Source organism: Pezoporus flaviventris, unplaced genomic scaffold (assembly GCF_033815535.1).
Source record: "Pezoporus flaviventris isolate CSIRO_AGI_PZ_B2104156 unplaced genomic scaffold, CSIRO_AGI_Pfla_v1 ptg000001l, whole genome shotgun sequence".
NCBI lineage: Eukaryota > Metazoa > Chordata > Aves > Psittaciformes > Psittacidae > Pezoporus > Pezoporus flaviventris.
This window is the reverse complement of record NW_026892549.1, coordinates 48592168-48619212: the sequence shown is the minus strand read 5'-3', so window position 1 is coordinate 48619212 and position 27045 is coordinate 48592168. Positions and strand designations below refer to the sequence as shown.

Here is a 27045-nt window from a genome sequence, read left to right as displayed (position 1 = left end):
TAGAAACTCACTACTTAAGTCTATGCCTTTGCACACAGTCATTATCAGTATTGAGGAAATTAAACAACATAAAAGAAAGATTTCTTCCAAAACAGTGAGTCAGTTTTAAAAACCCAGGATCTCACTGGAAATTAGTATTTTTAAGACTACAAGGCAAAACTAACACACACCTACAGTAAACAAACAAGAACCACCTACCAAATGCAATTAAAGAAAATAAGGGTAAAAATCAGCGATCAGTCCACCTCTTAGAATATCAGGTCTGAGAACTTGGCTTTATTTACCTATTTATTAGAAAGTATGCATAAAGCAATTCAAACTGTTCAGTGTAACTAAACGTGTGACACTGAACTAAGGCAGGAAGTGGTAACTGTCAGATCTCTGTGGAACATTAAGGAGGAGAACAACTTACAACTGTTGAGCAGCAGCACCACGTTGTTTACAGTGGCTCTCTACATTAACCAATAGCTTCATTATGAAAATTACCAACCTGTCACACTTAACAGTCCAATGTAACACATACTTATCCAAGTTCGGAACAACTTCATAGCACACGCTTAACAGAATATAATATAAACACTGAGGTAAGCCTAAATTGTATTCTGCTGGAAGTTATTTTATTCTAAGAAAGTCAGAACACTTTTTAGGAAATGAAACAGAGAAGTGGTGTCATATCTACACACTGGGAAATTATCAGGTGAACATTTGAGGCAAAAACACCGTGTAAGACAACCAAGAACTCTGACACTTATTCTAGCTCTGATACTTTGCTACACTTGCTTACAAGACCCTAAAAGCATTTTGGGAAGATATCGACATCACCCAACATGGCATTATTCAAAGAATAAGAAGCTAGCTGGAGATGAAATAACGTGTGTTATGTGTGTGTATTTTTTTAATACAGACACACAAATACGAAGCAATAAGCTTTCTTAAGTGTTCTCATAAATGATTGGCTTCTTGTTTTTCTCTAGGAAAACTGCACACAACTGGAGCTTTTTCTTATCTAAAAACATGCAGCAGCATCTTAAAGACTACATCTGCACTCATAAGCAGAACAGGCCAGGAAACAGATGCTGAAGCATACAGTGAAACACACTTGCTAAATGCTCTTCTCTCACAAAATGGAGCTGTCTTTTCCAGTCCATTTTGGGATAGTCTCTGGTCCATGGCTTTCCCTGAGCTGTGCCTCATTTGGACACTGCTGACGCTGGCCAAAAGCATGCCAAGGAGCCCACCAACAATTCCTCAGTGCCACAAACCTGGGACAGCGCTCAAGTTCAGGCTCTAAGCCTGCTCACACAGCGGGCACAGCCGCAGCCTTACTTACCTCAATGAAGGTTTTGCAAGTCTCAGAGAGCCCACCACATTTGTAATTTTCCCGTTTTCCCATGCCATACAAGTATTTGGGAAATTATTTCCTTGACAACAATATTTATGTTCATGAAGACAATGTAGACATTTTTATTAGAGCAATGACTCAAGAAGCATAAATTATACTTTTTATGTAGCTATGGCTACGTTTTGAAGAGATGATAAGTTTACAGTCTCTACTTTTTGTTATTTCTAGTGGGAGAAATAATTCTTTCATCAAACTACCAGCTCAAAACAAACTCAAATTAGTAATGTACCAGAAGAATAACAAGATCAATCAAGCAGATGAGCTGTTTTTAAAGTGCTCCTTAAATAAAGAAACACACAGTTTAAAAAGCACACCCTTTGAAGCTGAAACATTGTAACCTAGCACAATGAAGTTCACATGCTCTTGAAAGAGCAAAGTGAAGGAATCACAAAGTGAAGGAATCATACCTGCCCATGCCATGGGGAATGGAACTAGATGATCTTAATGTTCTTTCCAACCCTAACTATCCTATGATTCTATATGCCTTTTTGTGACAATCAGGATCCAAATGAAGTTGCTGGTTTTGTAAATTTTTATTGCTATTTTGCCACTACTCAGCATGTGTAGTATCCAATACAGTGAAGCTCTTGATGGGGGGCACCAAACAGATGACCACTTTTGAGTGTTCCTTCAGCAGGATCCTCGCAGACCTCACTGCTTCCCACCAGAATGCAGCTGACCCACACCACTCACCATAAGGTGCTGTGGCTTCAGCCATCACAGGCATTCCTGGCAAACTCTTCCTTCTTGCTGTGGTTACTCTATCCAACAAGAAACAGTCAATGTTTTCTCTTTTAAAAGATGCTGCTGGTCATTCCTGGAAGAAAATTAATTTTGCTACTGCATGCTTTGGGCTCATCTAATTACAGTCCCAGCCTTTAGGGAATTTTTAAGCTAATGACATTGTATTTGTCAAGCACAGAAACTTTTAATCTGACTTTCCAAGTGGATCCTAGCCAATGGATCCTGGCCACCATAGCACTTAACAAAACACATCTGACTGTCCTCCATGCAATATTTAGGTGGGCTTATTATTGAAATGTAAATTTTTGTTACCTAATATCTTTCCCTGGTGGTCAATACGAGGGATATTGACAGTGTTATTACAGTTTTTCTGACTAAAAGCCCACAAGTCTAATTATACGTGTGTATATACAGCTTCCCAAATGAGTAGAGGCATTCTGAAATAAGAAATCTGAACCAGAACACTATCTGAACAACCCCCCAGTCTGTCCTCTCATCTCATGGTTTGCTGCATGCCAGCATCAAGGAACACAAGCTTGACAGTTCAAGTTTTTTTTTGGTTTAGGGTTTTTTTAAGATCACGTTATTTATTTCCAATATTTTTTTTCATTTCCAGTGCTAATACAAAGAACAAACCCCCAAGCTATGAATTATGTCACAATGACTCCTTAATCCAAAAAAAAACAAACAGCTCAGATGAGCTCAACCATCCACTTTCAGATACTTCCTTAATTCTACAGGACAAACAGTGTACTATTTCAACCATTAAGTTTGGTTTAACTGTACTAATTGGGTTTTTTGGACAAATAATGCTGGGTTCACATTTCTATTTCAAATTCATTTCATGACACACACAAGCTGCAATTGTGTCATGTACAAAGGTTGATGACTACACTTCAAAGAACAGACCCTCTTTCAAAATTTTCTTTTCATCTTTCAAAGCTGTATTTCAAATGTAGTTATTATCATTACTTTTTTTTTTCCAAAACTGCATACTTCAGGGCAAATTTACAACGCAAATTACAAAATACAAGTATTATTGTCCATTAAGCAACTGGTATCAGCAGATCAGTTGTCTTCAATCATAAAAAAAAAAACATGGTTGTGACACAAAACTGTGTAAATGTAACACAAAATACTGGCACAATCAATATAGGAGTCATAACTCTGTGCATTCAAACTAGATTTAGCCTCAGACACTTCCAGTTTTCTCCCCAGTACGAGAGGGAATCATGAGAAGGAACAACTCTCCACAAATAAGACAAAGTTATGAAGGCACTGACTAGCTATTTGCCTTGAAATCTAAATTCATATACATCCTGTCAGCAGAACTTGGAAACCTAATGCCAACATTATCAAAGCAAGTAATGGAATTGTTCAGTGTTGGAAGACTGGAACATGCACAGTTGTAATGTGACTGACCAGACCTCGAACTAACAGTCCAGGGCTTGCACAATTCACAATCTGCCTGTAGTCTCTTACAAAACTGTTCAGAAGTTTTATCAAGATGATCATAAGAGAGCATGCAACTCCTGTCCTACTTTCACCCAGTATACAATCAGTTTTAAGAAAAGATAAAGGTTTGAAGCACTGATGTTCACATTTCTGTAATCAAAAAAAAGTAAAATAAAATTAGAAAGTGTTACTTGAACTCTTCTAAAAGTACTACAATATTCTAGGATCACATCCTACATCTCATCCCATGAAGAGGTAACCTTGCAACACAGATCCATGCTGCATAAAGCTTTATCACCACTGCCAATGTTACTGCCAGAGAAACGGGCATTTTCAACTTTCAGTATCGCTGACATTCCAGCCTGTGCAGAGGAATACCACAGAGGCCCTGCATCACTATCTGTAGAAACTGTGCACAGTTTACTTCCATTTCAAATGGAAATTACATGGAACTTTTCTTAGATACTAAACTCATATCAAAATAATTTGTAACAATAATAGTCAATCCCACTCTCACCTTGCAAAAGGCCCAGGTACAATTAGATAAACACCTCATATACTGCCATTAGCTTCAAAGTGCCAAAACACAGGCTCACAAGTGTAAGAGTGCATGTCCTTTCCTTTCAGGTTGGAGGGCTTCTATATGAAACATTCAATTTGGTTCCACCTGTTGGGCAATTAGATTAATACTCTTCTTACTGGTGAGCGAGTAACTTCACTCAGCCTCTGCCTCATTGTAATATAACCAAAATATCAGCAAGGGAAAATGTGAAGACAAAGGCTATGACTGTGCCATGCATGATGAGAGCAGGATCAATCAAAATTAGACTCAACTACTCAGAGCATCCCATACTATGAAAGGCAGCATTGTTGAATACAGTCTCAAACAAGGGGTTTTGGACACGCTATTTAATTTCAAGCACATATTTACATCTCATTTTCAATGATTAAGTAACATGACCCCAAATAGGTGTTTTGTCACCATCTCTCTTGTATCAGTATATGTCAGCCAATGAAGTAAATGCAATTCCCTGAGCACCCTGTCTGACTAAAGGAATGTTTTTTAAAAAACAAAATGCCAAGCTGGATTAAAAGAAAAAAATGGAAGAGGAGTTAGACTTAATCAGCAGATTGCATTCTGGAATAATTAAGTCCCATATGCAGAAAGCCCCCTTATTTTGCAACATACGGGTGTTTTAGCTGCAGTTTAAAGCATACCGGCAAACTGGAGGGGTGGGGGGAGGGAGAGAAAGGAGTTAAATTTTTACATTACTAGTTAATCTTATACAGACGGCAACACAAAATTCATTCAATTTCTTCTCAGGAGATCTGACAAAACAGCATGTTATTTCTAGCCGCCAGCCACTGTACTATCATAGGGCTTCTTAAAGGTATAACACTGTAAATTCTACCAGGTTTGAAAAAGCACTGAAAGTGTAACACAAATAGAATCGCCCATTAGCTACACTGACTTTAAAAATAAGTAGCAAGATAGTAAACAGGTCGTTAAAGAAGGCAGGAGGTCCTTAAGGAGACTGGCAAATGCTCCAAACCAGACCAATCCCATAATGCCAACAAGACTGAAAGACACACTCTGAGCTTGCACTGGCATCACCAGAAGGCTGTTTATGAAGACAGATGAACGGAAGGAAGGCTTTGCAACTAGTTCTGTGAAGTAAAACTGCTACCAAGCATAACTTTAAAAATGGTCTCCAGTCAACCATACGAGCTCTTTGTAATCTCAGAGCCCTTTTTAAGGTGATATGTTTAAATTCCAGCATAAGATCCAAATAAGAATAGAAAGATAGGTACACATGGACTAGTGTCTAACATCCGCTCTCCCACCTCCAGCTGACATGGAAGCATCCACATTTTGGGAAATGTAGAGCCTGAACAGCAGGTCATTGAAAGGCAGCATTAGGTTTGTTCCTTTCATATGCTAATAATGACATCATGCCTTATGGCCTAAAGCTGCAACCAACGATCATCTCAGACAGAAAATTCTTACAAAGGAGTCTAAGAACTGGGCAAACTGCTCACCTGCATTCATGATATAGATTTCTTTCCATTCTTCAGTACTGGGAGTAATCACTACTGAAATATTTGTACTGAAATAATTGTTGGAGGAAGAAGAAAATAAATGTACACAAGAAGTTTTTGAGAGTACAAGAAGCAGCAGTGGACATTCATGGTGTAAAGCAAGGTAAGGCCCCTGCTGGGATTTTGGATACAGGAGGGATTCAGGGCTGAATTCCTGACAAACATTCCAGTGCAATGTAGTGTAGTGCAAAGTCTCCCTCACACAGCATCCCAGAAAGGAAAAAAAGAAGATGTTATAAATACTCTCCCCATGCTCCTGACATATATCCAGCAACAAAATAAGAGATAATAAATTATGTAACTATTACCATCCACATACACCACGCTCCCTTTATTTTGATATCACACAGTCCCAGAAAAAGAATGATGTTTCTGAATACCCTTATGGTTTGTAGTGACAGAAAAGGTTAAGAGAAAAATAAAACAAGTATACTACGGAAAAGAAAATATCTCCGCATCAACAAACAATGCAGAGAATGGTTAGAATATGAACCTATGCCGACTTTTCCCCCCGCTGTCGTGCTGTATTTCGTGCACACAAGAACAGAAACACACATTAAACCCCGCTGTTTTGAAAACAACATGCTTGAAATCTGCAGCGATCTTTCCTGCCCACCACGGACACTACTATATGAAATCTGGAGAACAGCCCTATGTATAAATAAATAAATACACTAAATGGCGAGGGAACAGAGCGGAGGAAAGAAACGCGGCGCACCAAGTGCCGAACGCATTCCCCGGGCAGGAAACGAGTTATAATTAAATCGCCCAAAAGCGATTAAAATAAAGCCAAGTGGCGTCCTGTGGGCTCCGCGTCAGCCCGCTGCCCGAAGTCGCCCGAGCCTCCCGCATTGACGGGGCAGGCGACGCGGGCGCCGGAGCGGGGGCAGCGGGGGCCCGGCCCGCAAAGCGCGGAGCCCGATCCGAGCTCCGGGGATACCGCGGGCGGGGGCCGGGGGAGTCGCACCTGCCACGGCACCGCCGCCGCTCGTAGGAAGCCCCGTGCCGGCCCCGCCGCGGCCCGGTGCCTCCCGTGTACTGCCGCCTGCCCCCGACCGCCCCTCCAACTCGACCACGTCCCTCGCCCCCGCGGGCGGTCCCCCCGGCACGGGCGCCCACTCACCTCGCAGAGGCGCGCACTGCGGCTCCGCGCCCCACAGCGGGGCTCCGGAGAGGGCGGCTCCCCCGCTGTGCCGTGCCTTGCCGCTGCGGAGCCGGGCGGCGGCCGGAGTCACCCCGTCCTTGCGGCAGGCGGCTCCCGCCGGTGGCGGCGGCAGCCCCTCCGCGCCCACGGCGGGGAGAGCGCCTCTCCGCGCAAGGGCGCCCGCACCGCCCCCCGCCCTCGCGCCGCCTCAGCGCCGGGGCTGGGCCCGCAACAACCCCTGCGCCAGCCTCCGCCTCGCCGCCGGCATCTTCCCCTCAGTCACCGGCAGAGCGGCGGGACACAGGCAGCTGGGGGAGCCGGGGCCGAGGCCGCAGCCCCGCGGGCCTGGGCGGCGCCGGGGGCTGGCAGCTCCCCCCGGGCAGCCGGTAACAAAGCCGCTCCCCCACGCACACCCGCGGGGGACGCGGCCGACCCGCTGACAGGGGGAGGGGGCTGCGGGATGTCGTCCGCCCCGCGACAGGCCGCTGCTCGGGCCCCGCCTCCAGAGCGGGCTGCGGGGAACCAAGGACCTGCCCGGCGAGCCCCGGCCCGAGCACCCGAAGTGGGTAAATCCGGTCAGGCTGGTGAAAAGCCTTCGCCGTGCGGATCGGGGGGCAGACGGTCCTGCAGCCGCTGCACGTTAATCGCTGTCGATGAGAAAGCACCGCTGAAATGTGCTTTGAAATGCCAGTTTCTTTGTTTAATTCACATGCAGTTATTCGCTCTGACAGTTATCAGTGTCATCAACGTGAATATGAGCCAGCCTCTATCATAGTCTGTGTCAGTTACCCTGTCCGTTAGAAAACAGTTAGGTGAAATCGGCTCCACGTTTGCTACTTTTCCTGCAATTTTACTTGCGCTTTGTCTATCATAATGGACGCAGGAATGTTTTCGTAGGAAAACGTGGTTGCAAAAAAAAAAAAAAAAAAAAATTTAAATTAACTGAAAATTTAAAATACACGCAGTAATTACCAGAGGACCAGTGACACAAAACACTGCAGAATCCCAGACCAACAAACAAAAACACAGTAATGCCAATGGCCTTAAAAATGTGCACATTGTACTTACTCTTATATAATCCAGGTCCTGGTTATTACTATGAGGCAATACCTCATGCTTTGTTTTCTTTTCTGAGTCACATGAAGGCAAAATCTTCCCACAAGCAAGGAGCACATCCGTCCTAACTATTTGGTATCCTACATCTGGTTTCTAAATTATATGTAGCTACCAATATATGGGCAACAAAATAGGTTTCTGTAGACACCATTTCTTCTGAACAAACAGTTGACAACTATATGAAATTAATGTGTATCAAAATACAAAGTAAATTTTGTATAGCTTACAGCATATGCTCAAAGCCCTGGGCTTGAAATCCTTTCTGTATTGAAGCCTGCAGCACTTTTGTCCAGCTTCAGCAGGAGGGAATTTCCCATTCAGCCCTGCTGTATGATACCAGACAAACTGCTCCAGATACAAGTGTATGTGGCTGTATTCCAAAGTAGGGCAAGCTATGAAATCAACACTTTCATCTATCCAAAGCTTTAAACCCTTTTTTCAGTTCTTTTCTGGGACTTGCACAGGTTGGCACACACAATATAGTTTAAACACACCTAGTGTGTAACTGATCAGTCATCTATGTATTTTCCATGACTCTTTACACCTAGAAGAGTGCTACTCTGACACAGGACTGCAATAAATCTGTTTGGACTTCATTAAAGGCTCAGATTTGGATGATCATATAGAGGTTAGTGGTGACTTGGGCATTGTTAGATACATACATCTCTCTCTTTGGCACTACCTTGCCTTGGCATTGACAATATAATGCCTCTTTTGCTTTGTGAAACAAGATGAAAAGAAAAAGAAGGATGTGTAATGCCAAGACTTTCATAACATTTATAATTATTTGTGCTTTGGTTTTGGTTATCCTGACATTTTTATGATGAGAAGATGAGAAACTGAGAAGATGAAAACCACTAGTTAATGAATTATTCTCAGTGGATCTGGAAGCTGCAAAAGCCCTTTGACGGTGTGACACAAGTGCAGACTAAATTAAGATTTCTCATCTGTCAATTTAAAAAACTATGTAAATGATACACTGGATTTTCATGTTTCCCTCAAAATGTGTTTTGAGAATGTTCTTGCACCCATGCTAGAAGAATCCTATTTCCACTGAGCAAAAATGTTAATTCATACGAAGCTTTAAATCCTCTCGACTTTCTCCAAGACATAAGTGGAAGCGATCACAACAACAGTATAATCGGAAGTATTTGTAGGAAATCAGCACTACTGCTTTAGAGTAATTACAAAACTGTTCATTTCTGTGCTTTTATTTCTGATATATTCACATCACATGTGAGGTTACATCCACAGTTCCTTATTAACAGCTGCGCTGTCTTTGGTATGATTTAGGATTCTGTTCTATGTTCCCCAGATGTGACTGTGGCTGTAACTGCATAGAGTTGTGTACACACTCGAAAACAAAGACATTTCACAGAGGAATTGCTATGTCTGTTTTCATGGGTGCTTCCACACCTACAGACACTAAGCTAATAAGGAACAGGCTAACTTTTCAGAGCCATGTCCTGAGGCAATGTGTATTTAACCTTCAACAGACTCCAAAATAGAGAAAACCAGACTGTTTTCCTGAAGCAAACAACTGTCTTTTCTCCTCTTTCCAATTCTGTTACTTACACACACACACCTGGTCCACCTCATCTCTCCTTTGACAAAAAGTTAATACAAGAGAAACCAGAATAACAGAGACTCATACAAAGTCAGCTTTCCCAAGTGAGTATTCCTGCTGCCTTCAGGTTCTGTAAGAGAGGTGCAGTGCACAACACACCATAGCACCTTTCCAGACTCAGAAATATTTTAAATTTAAAATAAATCTAAAATATATCTGGGGCAAAGGTATTATTGGGTAAAAATTGGAAAACTTATACAAATCTCACATGGAGATTAGGACCTAAAAATAGCTGGAGTAGTACTAGAATACTGAAACTTCCAAAGAATGTTCTTGGAAAAGGTTTCACTGGAGGAAAATCAATTTTCAGTCATCCTCATCAATTATTTAGTAAAAATCCCTGCAGAATACTACAAACGAAAAATCTTTACCATAAAAATAAATTGGTCATCCAAAATTTCTGATTAATGCCCTTAAAATTCTGTATATGATGAGAACCTGTAACACACTGACACACAGATGCACCCTCTTTAAAAAGGGATTTTCAGCTGCTTTAACTTTGGACATTGGAAACTTAACAGAAGATGTATCTGAAGGGGGGTATAGGGATGCTGGGGATGGACTATTCATTAGGGACTGTAGTGATAGGACAGGGGGTAAAGGGTTAGAACTTAAACAGGGGAAGTTCAGATTGGATATAAGGAAGAAATTCTTTACTGTTAGGGTGGTGAGGCACTGGAATGGGTTGCCCAGGGAAGCTGCGAATGCTCCGTCCCTGGTGGGGGGGTTCAAGGCCAGGTTGGACAGAGCCTTGGGTGGCATGGTTTTGTGGGAGGTGTCCCTGCCCATGGCAGGGGGGTTGGAACTAGATGATCTTAAGGTCCTTTCCAACCCTAACTATTCTATGATTCTATGCATAATTTTAATACAAGTCATTAGACATGAGTATGCAAAAGCAATATATATTTTGCCTGGCAGCATTACTTAATTCCCACACAAAGTGTGGAAGAGTGGGCTAACAAGAATGTTATGAAGCTTAGCAAGGACAAGTGTAAGGTCTTGCACTGGGGTAAACACAATCCAGGAGTGCAGAACAGGCTGGGATCTGCAGGGCTGGAGAGCAGCTCTGTGGAAAAGGGCCTCGGGGTCCTGGTGGACAGCAAGCTCAGTATGAGTGAGCAGTGTGCTGCTGTGGCAAAGAAAGCCATCAAGAAGCCGGGTTACAACAACAAGGGTATCAGCAGCAGAGATAACAAAGTCATTATCCCACTCTACATGGTTTTTGTCAGGCCACACCTGGAATGTTCAGTTTTGGATCTCACTATACAGAAAAGATGTGGAGAGTTTGGAGACGGTCGAGAGAAGGGTCACAAAGATGATCCAAGGACCAGCAAGCTATATGAGGAACAGCTGAGAGAATTGTGTTTGTTCAGCCTAAAGAGAAGGCTCAGGGGAGACCTTATAATCATGCTCCAGTATTTAAACAGTGGCTAAAAAAGGTGGAGACTCCCTTTTTACAAGGAGTCACATGGAAAAGATGAAGGGTAACAGGCATAAGTTACTCCTGGGGGGATTCCAAGTGGATACGAGAAAATTTTTCACAATGAGAAGAATGAACCATTGGAATCTCCCCAGGGAAGTGGTGGACTCCCCAACATTGGACACTTTTAAGATTCAGCTGGACAGGGTGCTGGGACATCTAGTCTAGGTCATGATTTGCCTAGAAAGGTTGGACTCGATGATCTTTGAGGTCCCTTCCAACCTGGTAGTCTATGAGTCTATGAAATACTTAAGAGACAAGTATAGAAAAAGGAAAATATTACTTTTCAGTAAAAACTAAAGAAAATAAAGCAATATTCCAGAACTTCCCATCTCCTTTCTCTTCCTTTTGGTTATCATTTACAGCAAACGAGAACCTGATGAATAATTACTGAAGGTCTAGCATTGTGTGATCAACAGTAGAGTGTGTGAAGAAAAATGCCCTTTGAGAGGGAAACTTTGCTATGTAACAGCTAGAAGCGTTAAAAGGCAAGAAATCCTGTCCTATATTGTATGAAGATTTTGTATTTTCCCAGCAAATCAATTCTCTGTAAGACAGTGGGCCAAGCTGAATACCCAAAATAAGAGTTTCTTTGCCATGATCATTAAAAAGCCCAGCATAAAAAGGATCAACTGGAAGAGCATTCACATGGGATGGAACTGTAATGTTTCACAAGACTTCTGGAGAGTTTACTGTGCAGCAGGTGAAAGTATTAACTGAAAGAATCAACCTAGGTGCCAAAATCAGCAGGACATTCTCTGGCCTGTCTTGGTGCTTTTGTGCTGCATAAAAGACTTAATGAGAGTGAAAACCATCTGCAATTCCCCAGCTGGGGATTTTTGTGATATAAAAGAGTCTGTGAGTGTCTGTGGAGTTGCCCACCCCATGGGAGGCCACATACCCCTGCAATCTGAGCAGAGAGAGGGGAGGGCACAGGGAGGGAGGGAAAGCATGCCTGGGGTTTGCTGCTCCAGCCACCTGCAGATGGTCCATAGGCCCTCAGGAGCTGTAACCATCTGGTACTACCTGGTGCCAGGGCAGGCATTTATCCAGTCAGAGAGGCCAGGGGCTTCACAGCAGCTCTCCACTCTTCTGGTGTACAGAGAAGAGACCCCTAATCTGGCAAAATCCTATGGGTATCTCCAGGTGCTTACCTGAATTGGCCTTCTGGTCTTGGACCTAGAGGAACATTCATACATAAAGCAAATAAACACATGACCAAGTTTTGATTTAGAAAATATTAAACCATTAATAAGAAGTATATTCATTACAAATATTAAAGCCATCTCCTACCAATAGCATTGTATGAAATTATGGAAATAGTTCTTGCCTACAGAAATGAAATCTGCTGCAGTTCCTAATGCTTCCAGATAGTTACTGAAATGTATATGAAGATTACTGAACTGGGGTTAAAGTCATGGTGATAAAAGCAGTTGTCAGTTTCTGTTGGTACTTGAAGAGATTTAATTTTAGAACTGTATCCTTAGGCAAGTAATATAGGATTAGATCCATACACATTGCATCCGAAGTCATACTGAAATGTCACTTGTAAAACACACTTTCACGATCTTGTTATTTGACTTGTAAACATGTCAGTCAAATCTGCAAAGAAAGCCTGCAGTACATGTAGGAATGTGTACTGAGGTAGTATGTTACAGTACTAATGGATCATACTTTTGTAAAATCAGGGAGCTTCCATAACTGAGGAAAATATACACATTGATCTTTGGAATACTCTTGCTGAAGCAAGTAAAAGGAGTCTGTGGGGAAACAGTCCGATACCATGCTGAGAAGACAACTGATACAAAGATTATGAAGGTATCAAGACATTAATGAGGCTGAAAAGAGGATGACAAACCTGTATCAGAATTTAAAGATCTGTACTGACAGTAGGGGAACAATTCCTGGTTTTTCCCAGTGAAGAGAGAGCAGAAAAGGCTCAAGCAGGTGGCACAGAACTGCCACATCACTAATATCACTAGGATTCGAATCCCAGAGTATTTATCTGGTGCCCCACTTCATGTTAGTTTACACCTTTCTAGGCAACAACAATGGTCATTTGAATTACACATTTGTCAATAATTTGACTAAAATCCTCAAATGATCTCTTTAGGAGCCTTACCACTTCCCACCACAGCAACAATTACCACATAGATGCATTTAGTAAACAAAATATACAGAAGACATTAAGTGAGTGAGCTGTACTACCAATGAATTTCCTTTAAGGATTTTGAAGAAAGCAGTAATTTCTTTGGCAACCAGGCAGCAGGTTACCCTAGTGACATTAATTCCTTCTGCATCCTACATGGGACTGAATCTGGAATTAGCAGAGGTGGAAAATGCCCCTGCAGCTCAGGCAGAAATAATATACTTCTCACTGCAAGTGGAAGCTTCTCTTCAGGAGACGTTTGTGCTTCACTGCTCTTCATCAAACAGGGTAACATGAATATACATTTCACTAACAGGCATGAGCAGCAATGGAAACTTAACTGATCATGAACTGAGAGAGAACTGTCAAACACCTGAGCCGCATTTATCCTGCACAGAATGAATAAACATTAATGCCAGAAAATAAAACCACCCTGAAAGCCTGAAGAATGAACAAAGACGCTTTTTGCCTGTGCCTAATCCAGCTAAACCTTCTTAAAATCCCAGTTGAAATAAATACTTGATATGATTTTCATCCACAATAGCTTTCTTGCCCACTATATCCTCCTCCATTTATGAAAGGACTGTAAGTTTATATGTAAGAATCCACAGAGCCTAAAGTACATATACTGAGACTGTTATTTTGGCAAAAAATAAATTCAGAATAGTGGAATTACTAGGGCTTTACCTTCCCAAGCTCTTTTGCCAAATTTATGTAGAGAAGACATTCTTTCAGTGACAGCATAATATCCATCAATGGTAACCTTAAAGCCAGTGTTCAGTTAGTTTTCTGTGTACAAGTGTCACCATAACCACATGCATTACCATTACAAAGACAACCACAAAATCCTAACAGCCATCAATATAAACTCATATAATGTTAATCTCATATAATGTTAATTTTCATCTGGCATTTTTTCCTTGTCATCACATGGAAAGACAGCAGTTGCAAACCATTAGTTCATATCAATGACAACATACATTCCACAAAAATATAAATCTAACTTACTCTAATTTTTTAATGTAGTGTAAGCTATGTGGCCACCTTGAAATGTTGCAATCTGTCTGCTCCTAATGTATATTTATTTAACAGTAGTTCACTGGGCCGCTCTGCTGTGTGAGCCAATACTTTTGTTCATAAAACAGACATTCAAAGAACAACCACAGGAGTAGAAGGAGACCTGTAGGTGCATTTTTCTCTTAAAAATAATGTTTCTCTGCCTTATAATAGAAAAGTCTTACAAAATTCAAAATTCTTGCTCAGATTTCCAACAACTGCTGTATGTATTACAAAAAAGTTAAACAAAAAACTAGAATTGTGAGTCTTATAGATTCTGCCTGTAACGCCCAGAACACCCAGACCTGGTGGTGTGGTGGTGTAGCAACCAGTAGGACTGAGAATTGGGACCTCAGCTGAACAACATATAAAAATAAGGGCTCCAAACTAAAGACACAATGAGGCGTATTAACATGCCTCAAAGTGCTTGTGCATTCAGCATGTGCTTAAATTCAAACACAAACTTAACTGCTTAACTGAAGAGGGACAAATTTAAACATGCACTACAAGTTAAACCAAGCATCAGAAGGCAAAACCATCACATGTATCTGTGAAAAACAATCACATTCCAAATTTAGAAATGGCTCAGGAGATGAGTGTGATGACACATACAGAAGAAATGATAGTAACAAAGAACATCAGAAGACGCAACAATATTAAAAATCTTCACCCTGGCAAAGAACAACAAACAAATATTTGGGTTTACAGAGTAATAAAAATACAGTGCAGAGTGTATGAAATAAGGCACAGTAAGAACTCCAGAGTGATCAAGAGTACAGCTAACTGCTATACCTTGTAACTGTTTGCCTGTTACCTTTAGAGGAGTGGTGGTATATACTGCTGAATCTGAAGTAATTCTTGTTTATGTAATCTGTGTACCAGAGACTAAACCTGAATCCCTGCAGGTGGTTTGAAAGCCTAGAGCCAAGAAAAACAGGAGTTCCTGAGATAAGCATTCAAAACTCGAAGATAATGGCTAGAATAAGAGCAGTCCTAAGTACAGCTGCACAAACTCCCTAAAAAACTGAAGCACAGAGAAATCTCTGCAACTATTTATGGTTTTAAATATTCTGATACGCAGATGACACACTGCAAGGCCACCTGCAGTGCAGTTTGAATAGATTAAACTCTTATCCTGGCATATTTGGATCAGGAATATCTGTCAGGTTTCAGCTAAGCTCACATCACTGTATTAGGCAATCATTTAATTCCTGTGCAAGATTGGGCTGGTGTGTAATTTCAGAGCAGAAATCCAAACTACTACATGGCAATTATTCCAGGAGCACCAAAACCACATACAAGTGTCTCTCTCACTGACAAATGTGGGTTTGTTTTTATAGCAGCATTACTAAGTTGAGATAAGCAGCACACTGTTCTACATCTATGGCCTTGCCTACTTTGCTTTATACAACACCTAAAATGTCATCTCTCTTTATTCTACAGTAGAATTCACAGGTTATATCATTCTCGACTCATCAACAGCCCTCTGTTGCTTTTGGTTGATAGGTGCAAGCCTTTGTTTTGTGTTTTATAAGGTAATTTTATACTTCACTTACAGTCCATTTGTCCAAACTTTGGTACTTTGCTTCAGGGATTAGAAAGTGGGTCCTTATTACAAACAAACTGTGTATTATGAAACTTGGATTTACACATCAACATGCTGCACATGAAAAAATTTATCTCACCCTAAGGACTCTTGTTGAGGGGACAAAGATGCCAGATATATACTTGATAAAAGACACTGGAGACTTTTGATCATGTCAGTTAGGCTATGTAAGTGATCTGGTGAGTATTTGACCACATTACTGCAAGGTGAGTATTCTGCAAGGTGAATATTTGTACGTGGATTTTACCAGTGAATAGAAAAAGGACTCCAAGTTCTTATAAGTCTGTTCTAATCAGATTTGAATAGCCCATTTAATTCAAAGCTAATGCATCTTATTAAGCATGAGTGGAATTTATTTCCTAGTGAAAACCTGAATGCAGCAGGAAAAATCGAGAATAAATGTTACTTAGTTTGGCCCTGATGGCTAATTCATGGTACTCTAGTACACTATCATCAAAGGTGTCTGAATAACTTCAGTAAAATGCTATAATACGTTACTGCAGAAAACATCATCTCCACATAATATTCCTTTTAATAATGAATGCTATTTACGCATGAAGATACCACTTCTACATGAAGTTATAACATTAGTTCTACAAGGCCAGCTATGACATTCAGAGAAAACAAATATTCCAGATAATGTAACTATTTAAAAATCATCATTACAACTTGTTATATTTTGGAGAATATTATTAATGTATTATTTGTGAAACCTCTTAATTTGCCTCAAATTACACATCATTTGGAGCAGCTTTCTGAAACTTGTATTTATTGAAGGTATAAGGTCTATTTTTTGTCTGAGAAGCACTAGATTGACACATGAACAGAAAGTGGCAGGGAAAGAAACATGGGTTCTCCCACAGCAAGCACACTAATGCAGGGCTTAAAAATGAAGAAGCATTTTTGCTTAGACCTTTGAACTGTACCATATGGTTGATGGTCAATTAGGCAAAGATTTATCAGTCCCTGACTGGAATGTGTCCAGGACTTGCTATTTCCTCAGATCTTTGAACCAGAGGATTAGAACTGAACATTTTCTAACCCATTTTTCTAACCCCCATTCACTTACCCACTAAAAGCATGGGATTTATTGCTGAGTTAGCAAACTGAATGGGTTCACCATGCAATCCAAGTGGCACAAAATCTGGTACGAGAGGCAGGTGATCCCATGACTGGGAAGAGACAGCACAGAAGAAAGGAAGGAGACAACTTCTGTTTAGAAGCACAACACTGTTGTTTCTAATCTAAACATCAACTATTTTCTACTCCCTGGACACCTTGCTTCTACTTTTAGCTGTATGCTTTGTAAATTCATTTATATCACACTGAAGTGCAACATTAAGTTCATGAACCAGTCCATGACTTTAAGTCTGAAAGTGCTAAGAATGGAATAAAATATAAGAACTTCAGAATAAATCCAGTAGGAATTTCATCCAAGAGAGTATTGGAGAGGATATCAGGATCTGTAACATAAAATGTTGCAACTGCGTGGGAAAAGATGTAACTTTTTCATTCGAGATTGCATATTTCATTTATTTGATAATGGACCAAGCCACAGATACAATATTAGATTGAAGTAGGACATGATTTTTTTCCCCATCAAATTATTTAAGGCAATAGAAATTTAACAAAAAAAGTTGTTTATAGTGAAAATCCTAAACCAAAATTTGGCAATAATGAAGTGAGTCAAACATAAAGCTTTTATGTTACATTGTAAAAGCTTAACTTCAAATTCCATGGAAGACTATGGTTATAGACAGATGGCAGGGGGTTTCTTTGCTTGTTTATTAGAAGTATACTTGAGTGCATCTATTCAGTTCGCTGAAAAAAAATGAAAACATAATTTGCAGTATTGTAATCCACGAGGCTTAATTCCTTTGCAGTCACCATTGCAATGTAGCAACAGATTCCACTATAACTATTGCTACAAAGAGATTAAACTTCCCCTGATGATTTCATATACTGAGGGGAAGAAATGTAATTGAAGGGTTAAACTGGTTTCATTTGAAGATTTTTGTTTATTTGTTTTTCCTTTTCATAAGCGTCACCTCATCATTGCAATTCATATTTTCATAAATGTTGAAATATTCTTCTAATATAATAAAACTATAAAACTTTTATATAGTCCCATTTTTCCATGTCACGCATTTGTTGAAACCCCATGGAACAGTAGATAACCTCTAACATAGCAAGTGTAATGTGGGAATAAGAATGCTACTTAAAACCAACTTCAACTGTAAATTTACTACCAGCACTATATAAAAAAGTATATTTACAGCATTTAGGGTTTTACATAGTCTACTGAATAATACTGGCGCACTGCAAATCATGGCTATTCTATTTCTATGACCTTTCCAAATGTGCTCCATTAAACCCTGATGAGGGAAAATGCTCTTTCTTGATTTGACAGATTAATGCAAACTTTATTACCCTAACAGAGGGGCTTGGCAAAAACTTGACTGCTGCTCTGGCATTAAGTGGTTTTATCATTACTATTTACACATATAGTTCAATAAAGAAGCTTCAGTCACTTTGCAAAACATAGTCTTTCTACACTGATAAGACACTGCAGGAGTTGGCTAGGATTCTTAGCTAGGTGTATAGCAAAGGACAAATGAAAATATTAAATGGTTTAGCTGGAGTCATTCACAAAACAGCACCTAAGCTGGATCCCAAAAATTCTGGTATCAGATTCTCAACTAGCAAACATTGGTATAAAATATCTGGTATTATATAAGCACCTGACCACCAAGATCTGGTTTTCTGTTCTACAGCACAAAGGTACATCCTTTCTACAGTCTATTTGCACTGTGTATGTTCAGAGCTTTCCTATTTTTTTTTTCCGATATATTGGAAAGGATGGGAAGGAATAGAGAGAGGTCATTTAGTACACTGCTTCCAAACCTTTTTTAAAATCCAAGGACCAGATAGTACTTGGGGAAAAAAAGTCTATGGAAAATGTTGCATTCTTTTATTTGGTGGAAAGGCATGTGATAAATATTTAGCATTTAGGCAAAAAAAGTTGTACTAAATTAAAATGTTACCATACGTATCATTTTCATCTAAAATATTAATTAGAAAAATTATAATAATATGGCCTAATTTCTGCCTTTACCTGTCGAAAGTCAACAACACATAGCTGCTAACACACAAAAATGTATTTGTATGAATCTGTAGTTTACTTTTTGTAAATACAATTCTTTACACAAGAAGGCCATCATCTCTTGTTTAGGATACAGCCAGGGTCTGTTGACCATGGATTTACTTATACAGGTGTAGCCCATCCTTCTGCCATAAGGAAAAATTAATTATGACTGAACCATTTCTGAGATACTTTTTGCAGGACACCTGAGCAAATGATCAGAACACTGTCTTCAACCACAAATTCTATTAAGAATAGTGATTACCTTGAAAATGCACAGTGAGATTATAACTTATTTTACCCTTCATGTACATAGTAATGGATTCTGATTACAAAATATAATGGACAAAAACTCTGTCTTTGTAAATTCAGCTATTAAGTGCTACAGACTTCAGTAAAAGCCACCATTTCAGCCCTATTTTGCACAATTCAGTAAATTTGAGCATACAGGTAAGAAACTGTGCTCATTGCATTCTGCAGCCTATCAGTTACTGAAAAATATTCCTACTCTGTAATATTTTTCAAATTGTCTGACTCTGCTCTGTTGGATACAATTGTGCATTCTTTCCACAATCACATGAACCTCTGTAAGTGGCAGAAAAGTCACTTACAAAGTCTCCTAAGTACTCTAGAGCTAGAGTACTTGTCTGTGGCTTTTAAAAAATTCAGGAGCAAAACATCAAAACATCAAACCCTGTGGTGTGAGCAGCTGCCAAAGGTCAGTGTTAGCAGAAGAATTTTATTCATTCATCAGTATTCTTGTGGAACAGTATGTCATCTGCAGTTTGACGTAGAGAGTTAAGAACATAAAATCCGCGAGCACTTAAGTAAACAAGGTCTAAAGGGAGAAATAGTATTTTATAAAGCAGTATCTAGGGCAATTGCATTTTAACATAATTAAATACTGCATTTTTGGAAGTACAGAATACCCTGCATTGTTTGTAAATGCAGTTAAGCCTTTTAATCAGACTATTACCTTTTCATAAGTACATCAACAAAAATGACAGCCAGTAGAGAAAAATAAAACAATTAAGTACTGCTTAGATAAACTTCAAGATGTTCAAAATAGTAAGCAGGGTGATACATTTTGCTGAATGTATTAAAGTCTGGAATATAAATTAAACTCTGCTACTCAAGATAACTAAACATGTTGGCTGTGTTAATATCTGCTAATGATGCAAGTTGCTTTAAGAGATAAGAGACCCCAGATTCTCTGGTGTGGAACTGGTACTGTGCACTGCACTCCAGTATACTCTATTAGACCCTCAAGGATCCCAGCATAAAATGGATGCTAATGGTGTGGGTTATGCTCCTCTCCTTTTTCCCTGCTGCTGGCATAAATCCAGGCTCAAATCCCTCATTCGTGTATTTCAGCCCCCAAAGGACCATATAAATGATATTTTCGCCCCAGCTGACAAATGAATTCTGTACAAAGTGGACACAAGAATTTGAAGGGAAAAAAGGCCATATTTCTCCTTTTGTGCATGCATTTGGTTTACAGCATTTGTAAGTCTGCAACTCCCAGGATTTGGGCCACGCTCACCAAAGCTATGCAGCAGTCTCTGGTTATTCACATAAAAATAGCACAGCACTTCAAAGAATGCACAGTGTAGGTTTAGTAAATACGAAGTCAAAATCCCTCCCAAAAATATATGCTGTCTTTTGATTGTATTGAAAAGAAAATTTTCCTCTTAGGGACTTCATAAACAACTCCTGAATCCAAATATAAAATTTAAATTAAAAATTAATGTATCCTGTGTGAAGCCTTTGTTTTCTGTGCATCTCTGGTTTAAATCTGAGGCTACTTAATATCTGATGGGGTTCCCCTGCTTTCTTGTTTACTTGTTCTGAAGAAGTCATTTTTCCAGTAATAAATTGAAAAGACAACAGTCATTTACCTCTTCTATCTATCACGTCACTGTCTTAACCCTTAGAGACTCTTGCACTTCAAAAATAGGCCAGCAGAAACATTAAGCTTATGTGTCACAGGCATTAAGGCAAGACCTTAATTCCCTTACTTGGAATTTATCTCTATTTTACAAAAAGCACTTAAGAGGCAAATCCTTACTTGGAATTTAATTCTATTTTACAAAAAGCACTTAAATAGGATTTGCAGCTTTCAGGTTTTGAATTTAAAAATAGGAAAAAAATATTACTAAGAGCATTCGTATTGATTTAACAACTGAAACGTGTGATATTGCTTACAGCGACTGGAGGTTTTAAGCCAGGCAGCCAGGACATATAGAAAGTCATAATATGGGAAACAATAAAAGCTATTATAAATCTTTTTGCATTTTTACAATGTTTTTCTTGGATTAGAAATCAACATTTCCATCGCCAGCTTCTAAAGGATGAGAAAGAACTTGACAAAGAACAGAATTTTTCTTTCATTTTTACAAAATTGATGCAATTGTTTCACACTTTGTTGAATTACACAGTTGCAAGTAAGGAATGGTACTGTTCGTAGGAGTACTACTGACAATCTGTTCAAAATGGATTCAAACACCTAACAGAATTCACTGTACTCTGCTTACATGAAATACTGCTTCTCAGCAGGAGTGAAGGTCACTGTTCTATAATCTAAGTGTACTAAATGTTCTGGTAAGATTTCATTTGATTTCAGGGAAAGAGGTGCTAGGAATGACAACTGAAATAATTACAAACATTTCTGTCTTTGCAGGATTATCATCTTTGACTGTTTTAGATGTCATTTAGACTTGTCATAGAACTTAAAATCTGTGGAAATCTATGCATTAACTTGTCATGTACAATGACACTTTGATTGCACTTTAATTCTGTATTCTTTTAGTTCAGTGCCTGAAAACAGGGTATTTGTCTCTGAAAGGTAAAAGAGAAAGAATGTCGAGTGCCACATTAAGTTTTTAATGCTAAATCCCTGGAGATGTGGAGCTGGTCTGTTTAAGCTGACAGGAACTAATTAAGACAGAACCTGATTCTACTGCCTGTCTCAGAACAAAACAGGAATGATATCAAAGTGTTATTATTTCTTCTAATTTCTTAGTGCTGTAAACAGAAGTTAAAAATGATAAGTCATGCCACTTAGGCTTATAACCACTTGCTGAAGTAAACCTGGGTGCCTGAGTGCTATTCTTTATTTGCAGCAATAGGACTTTTATATACTCCTAAAGGAGTAGATAGATGCCTTCTCATATTTCACAGACTTCCCAGAGAGGAGCTGGACAGCAAACTGACACATTTTCAAGATATTGATTGTCCCTTGGTCTAGTGCTCTATAGCCTGTTTCCTGATTTAGCAAAGTGAGAGTTTTGTATCCTCTCTGTTTTAGAGAATGTGAACCTTCACAACCAGAACATTGAACATGATGTATACAGCATGCTCATTTTTTAATTACTGAAATTGTAGTACATTGAAAGGAAAATCAAAGTAGGAGAAACATCAGTCTTATTTTATTTTAGCATCATTTTAACTAGACATTTCTTAGTTGTCTACAAAGTAAACACAATACAGCTGCAGAACTTGTATTTATATTTCAAATGTTTGACAGTGTTCTGAACTGCAGATACTAGGGTCTCCTGTAAAGATAAACTACATGTGAGAATCAATCAGATCTGCATTTATACACATCTAAAGTTTGAGACTTTTTCTATAACGCTTGCAGTCTGGGCTCAACAGCATACAAAAAAACCACCCAGTATTCTAGGAGAAAGCAATAGGATGAATAGGATGGAAAAGTACCTAGTAACTCAGTGTGTCCTATCAAAATGTAGGAAGGCTTAGTTAGTTAAATCATAGAATCATAGAAAGGGTTGGAAAGGACCTTAAGATCATCTAGTTCTAACGCCCCTGCTATGGGCAGGGGCACCTTCCACTAGACCATGTTGCCCACAGCCCTGTCCAACCTGAATGCTGCCAGAGATGGAACATTTACCACTTCTTTGGGCAACCTGTTCCAGTGCCTCACCACCCTCACAGCAACTTAGATACAAATTTATTACTATATTTTCTGCATGCATGTACATACACACACATACACAGACAGAATCTTCTCCTTGCATGTTTCTTATTAAAGATAGGTCTTCATACAAGATCTGATGGGTTTAGATTATTGCTCCTAGTGTCTATGTCCTTGAACTCATAATTCTCAGTGTGACATCATCATCAGTCATTCTAAAGATGCTAATGGTATTACAGATTACCTCAGACAGGAAAACAAACAGAAAAAGTAATCATACCAATCTGAATTATGCTTTCATAAAACTCAATAACAAGAAAATGCTTGAAGGAAGATGAATGAAACACTGGTAATCATCTATCATGTTTATTTTCCTTGTGATACATGCAAAATATTACTTGGACAGCCCAAATAGTATTTGGTTGTGTACAGAGAGGTGTCTACTGCCATTTTAGACAAATGGTATTTGGTTGCTTACAGAGAGGTGTCTAGTGCCATTTTAGACAACCTCAAGAATTCCAGCTGGCTTCCCTTTGCTTGGAACCCCCTTACATTTTGTGTATCATTTGCTAGCCCTGTAAGAGTATCTTCAGTGGCCTGCAATACCTAAACCAGCACTAGACTTCTACGTTTAGGCACCTAAAAGCCTAATCCATACTCCCTTTTTTTCTCTGATCTACACTGTGTGAAATGGATCAGAGTATTAGCATGGTATATTAAGTTTACACTGACAAGATAAGTAGAAAACTGAAAAACAAAAGTGGTCTTCTGATGATTAGTATTTTAATACAACAGCATCTTCAGTGAAACATTAACTTCACGTTCACTGGTTTGCACAAATATTCTTATGCCATTCTTTTAAAAAAAAAAAAGATTAATTCTGTCAGCAGTGCTGATTTAACACTCAAGTTGGGTATCTCAGGATCCTGCTGTTGTCTGCTGTTGACTATTATCCCTTCTTGTCTGAGACAAAGCTGTCAAACTGAATTAATATTGTATTAGCTCACCATAAAAAAGGGGAGGAGGGGAAAAGACGGCAGATCAGAGGCAGGTAAACATACAGAGATAACAAACAGAACGTTGTTCTTTATCTGGTATGCAAAATTAGGATTATCAATAGTGGCAGCATAAGGAGGAAAAAAATACATTACATAGAATACTTATGCTGCATTATTATGCAATATATCTAATAATGTATTTACTGTAAGACTCTATAGCAGTTAATAACACTAAGCCAGGGATGATCTTTTCATGACACTCTACACAAAAGCTGGTCTCCAGCCTTCTTAAAAATCTCACAGGTTTCTACAAAGAACAGATGGATGCAAACAGACTGGGCAGCACAAAGTACAAAATTATTGCCAGTAAACCACCACAGTGGCAGAAATACACTGATAACCTGAATTCTCACAAAGTTTTGCAGACATAACAGTGTAGGAGTTTTAAGGATGGATCAAAGAACAGTGCTTTCAGCATATTTATATTAATATCCTTCAAAGTGTGCAAGTGATGAGAATTAAAAAAAAAACCACATATCTACTTGTATATGAATTAAATTAAAACACATTGGAGCTCAGCAGAATGGGCCAAGTGAACTCAGGAGGTAGTATCTCATTGATGATAAAACATATCAGCCAGGGTGAAGAAAAGTCATGCAGGGTTCTGAAGTGGAAACTTTCAGCTAACAATTTCTACAGCTTGTATTTGATGCAATAAAAAAGGGGAGAAACTAATTGAAGCAACACTCGAGCAAAGCAGATTTACAGCAGTGATAGAACAGAATGGAGGCTCTTACTCCTACAAAGGACACTCCTTTGCAGAATGCTAACCTGGATTTAGCAAATTTGATTTATCCCACCTCTCAATTCAAACTTAAAGTTCTACCTACTGTTACAGCTTTCTCTCATACCATCCAAGGAATCAAAAATAGAGATCTTTGCATTAGTGTTTGCTCTCTGATTTACCTTCATACCAAAGCGTTCTGCATAAGCAAGCAATTGAGCGAGATGAAAAGAATTCCAAAGATAGCGCTGGCAGCTCAGGCTCCACCTTGAACAAAGACTTCAGTTCTATTCTACTACACTAGAAGGAATTCAAGAAAGATCAACGAAACTATGAAAAAGGAAAGTATTTTACATGTGCTGGAATAAAACTCTGTTAACTAATGACACTTGTAGCACATAATTATCTACAAATACATGGTAAATCTAAGTAGAAATTGAAGGAAGATATCAGCATAGTAAAAAGGCTATAACTAAAAAACTGTCATTATGAGAAAGGAAAATGTAATGTCACCTTTAAGAAGTGACTCTACTGGAATATGGAATAACTTCCCAGAGAAAGCTCCATTTCCCCAAAAATTTGCAATCAGCAATAATAAAAACATGATGTGAATTATCCTATTTTTTTTAATATATCTAATTTACATCAAAGTTTTACTAAGATATGTGAGCTGCTGTACACATCACAGAAGGCATAGGTGTTTTAATAGTACACCTATACTCTTAACCACAAACCAAAACATTCTTCTATTCCATTTTAGCTTGGAACTTCATGCAGCAATGATGATTCCACCAGGCATATATGTAGGAAAACACCAGGCCACAGTTTGCCACCAGGCAAACTAGAGGAAATTATTCTGATATGAAGAAAACAGTAGGTGGCCCATCATCATAATGCACTTGCCTGCCCCATCTTCTACTGCCATATAAACGACATCAAAAATAAAAGAAAATGCCAGTTTTAGGTTATTTTGAAGACTCCAGTGAAACTGTGGACAGAATAGCTAGAGCAGAAAAGGACATCAAATTGTTTCACTTCAGCTTTCAACACTCCATTCTTTGATCACAGTCATCTTAAAAGTTTCTTGTGGAAAACATGCTACAGTTTGATGTGTACGTTCTACATTTTTATACAAAGTTAGTCTTACTGAACTACACACCAATGTCTAAAAGTAAAGAATATGACTAAAAAGCTCAGACCAATCATTTCTTATTAAGCATAGAGCTTGATCTGTTTGTTTCAAAATTTATACAACACCTTCAGAATTAACTATCTTTCTGTCAAACTTTGTTACCTTACCTTAGTTCATGAAAGGATCTCTGAAATAGTTTCCATTTGACCTACATACCAGTTTTTCTTTTATCTTCTCACTTCCAACACATATTATTCTACTGCATAAACTAGGCATCCCTACATTGCTATTGTATCAATAGCCTTTGATTAAAGAACAGCTGAAGTACAACACCAGTAGTTATTGAGAAACTATACAATAAAAAAAAAGTTACTTTTAATATTCAGTGATATTTATGCAACTCTTCCTTAGGTGAGAAGCTTAAGAGTTACTTAATTTATCATTTTTAATCTCTTTTTTCTTTATATTCCCTCACATCCCACGTTTCTTCACAAGCCTCCTGGCAACATCCCCCAGGCAAAGGCTTCCTGGAGCAAATTCTCAAGTGGAGCAATGACATCTGTGCATCAGCTGAGGATCATTTTATTACACATACATTACTGATCAAATGCAGCATTGGCCTGTCTGCAGAGTCACTCTTTTCGCTCAGAAAAGCTGCAACCTTTCCTCCAAACTAAAGCAGTCATGCCAGAAGATCCTTAAATCAAAACAATTATATTCATCAACAGAATGCAAAATTTGCAGCATTAATGAATAGGCACCAGCTGCAGTTGCACAGATTATAAAACGCGTAGTCACCGTGTTTAGATACTCCAAAAAAAATAGTTCCTCTCTGCTGCCATCTACAGATAGATTTGAAATTGTTGTAAAATCTACTTTTCACTTCCAGATACGTATTTAAGACTAGGATCTCGACACGCCCTACAAACCAGTTCACCCCAAATATCTCAACAGTGTTACCGCAACATATTAGAAGTGTCAGGCGAAGCTGAGCCCAAGCGACAGGTCGTCGAAAGGTCTTTAGGTATTGCCACGGTGATTTAGGTGTTGCCAAGTGATGCTTTATCCTGTGCAAAATCCTTATCTGGGAATTAGGTGCTCATGTTCTCTGTCTAATGCATGGGAAGAGTTAAGTCTCACACAGATGCCCCTCAGAAGCCAGATGAGCTGCCAAAA

At 39.1% G+C, this 27045-nt stretch overlaps 4 protein-coding genes across 5 annotated transcripts in view; 1 reads left to right on the top strand and 3 right to left on the bottom strand.

Annotated features, from left to right (window-relative positions):
- HECW2 (HECT, C2 and WW domain containing E3 ubiquitin protein ligase 2) overlaps positions 1-26952 on the bottom strand; it is a 175702-nt gene extending 148750 nt beyond the window's left edge. Inside the window, exon 1 of one of the 2 annotated variants that reach the window (XM_061457064.1) lies at positions 26830-26952. The gene's annotated coding sequence lies outside the window, so the exon portion shown is untranslated. Of the gene's footprint in view, positions 1-6824; positions 7010-26829 lie in introns of those variants that run through there. The other variant, XM_061457059.1, reaches the window with a different exon arrangement.
- Positions 1-27045, bottom strand: part of PGAP1 (post-GPI attachment to proteins inositol deacylase 1) — a 164333-nt gene that overhangs the window by 46870 nt on the left and 90418 nt on the right. The gene's annotated exons all lie outside the window — the stretch shown is intronic.
- CCDC150 (coiled-coil domain containing 150) overlaps positions 10558-27045 on the top strand; it is a 37686-nt gene continuing 21198 nt past the window's right edge. Inside the window, 2 exon segments of the mRNA XM_061454066.1 lie at positions 10558-10951; positions 26759-26885. Of these exon segments, the coding sequence (XP_061310050.1) occupies positions 10558-10951; positions 26759-26885 (521 nt within the window).
- GTF3C3 (general transcription factor IIIC subunit 3) overlaps positions 26949-27045 on the bottom strand; it is a 43335-nt gene continuing 43238 nt past the window's right edge. The window contains exon 20 of the mRNA XM_061457181.1: positions 26949-27036. The gene's annotated coding sequence lies outside the window, so the exon portion shown is untranslated. The remainder of the gene's footprint in view (positions 27037-27045) is intronic.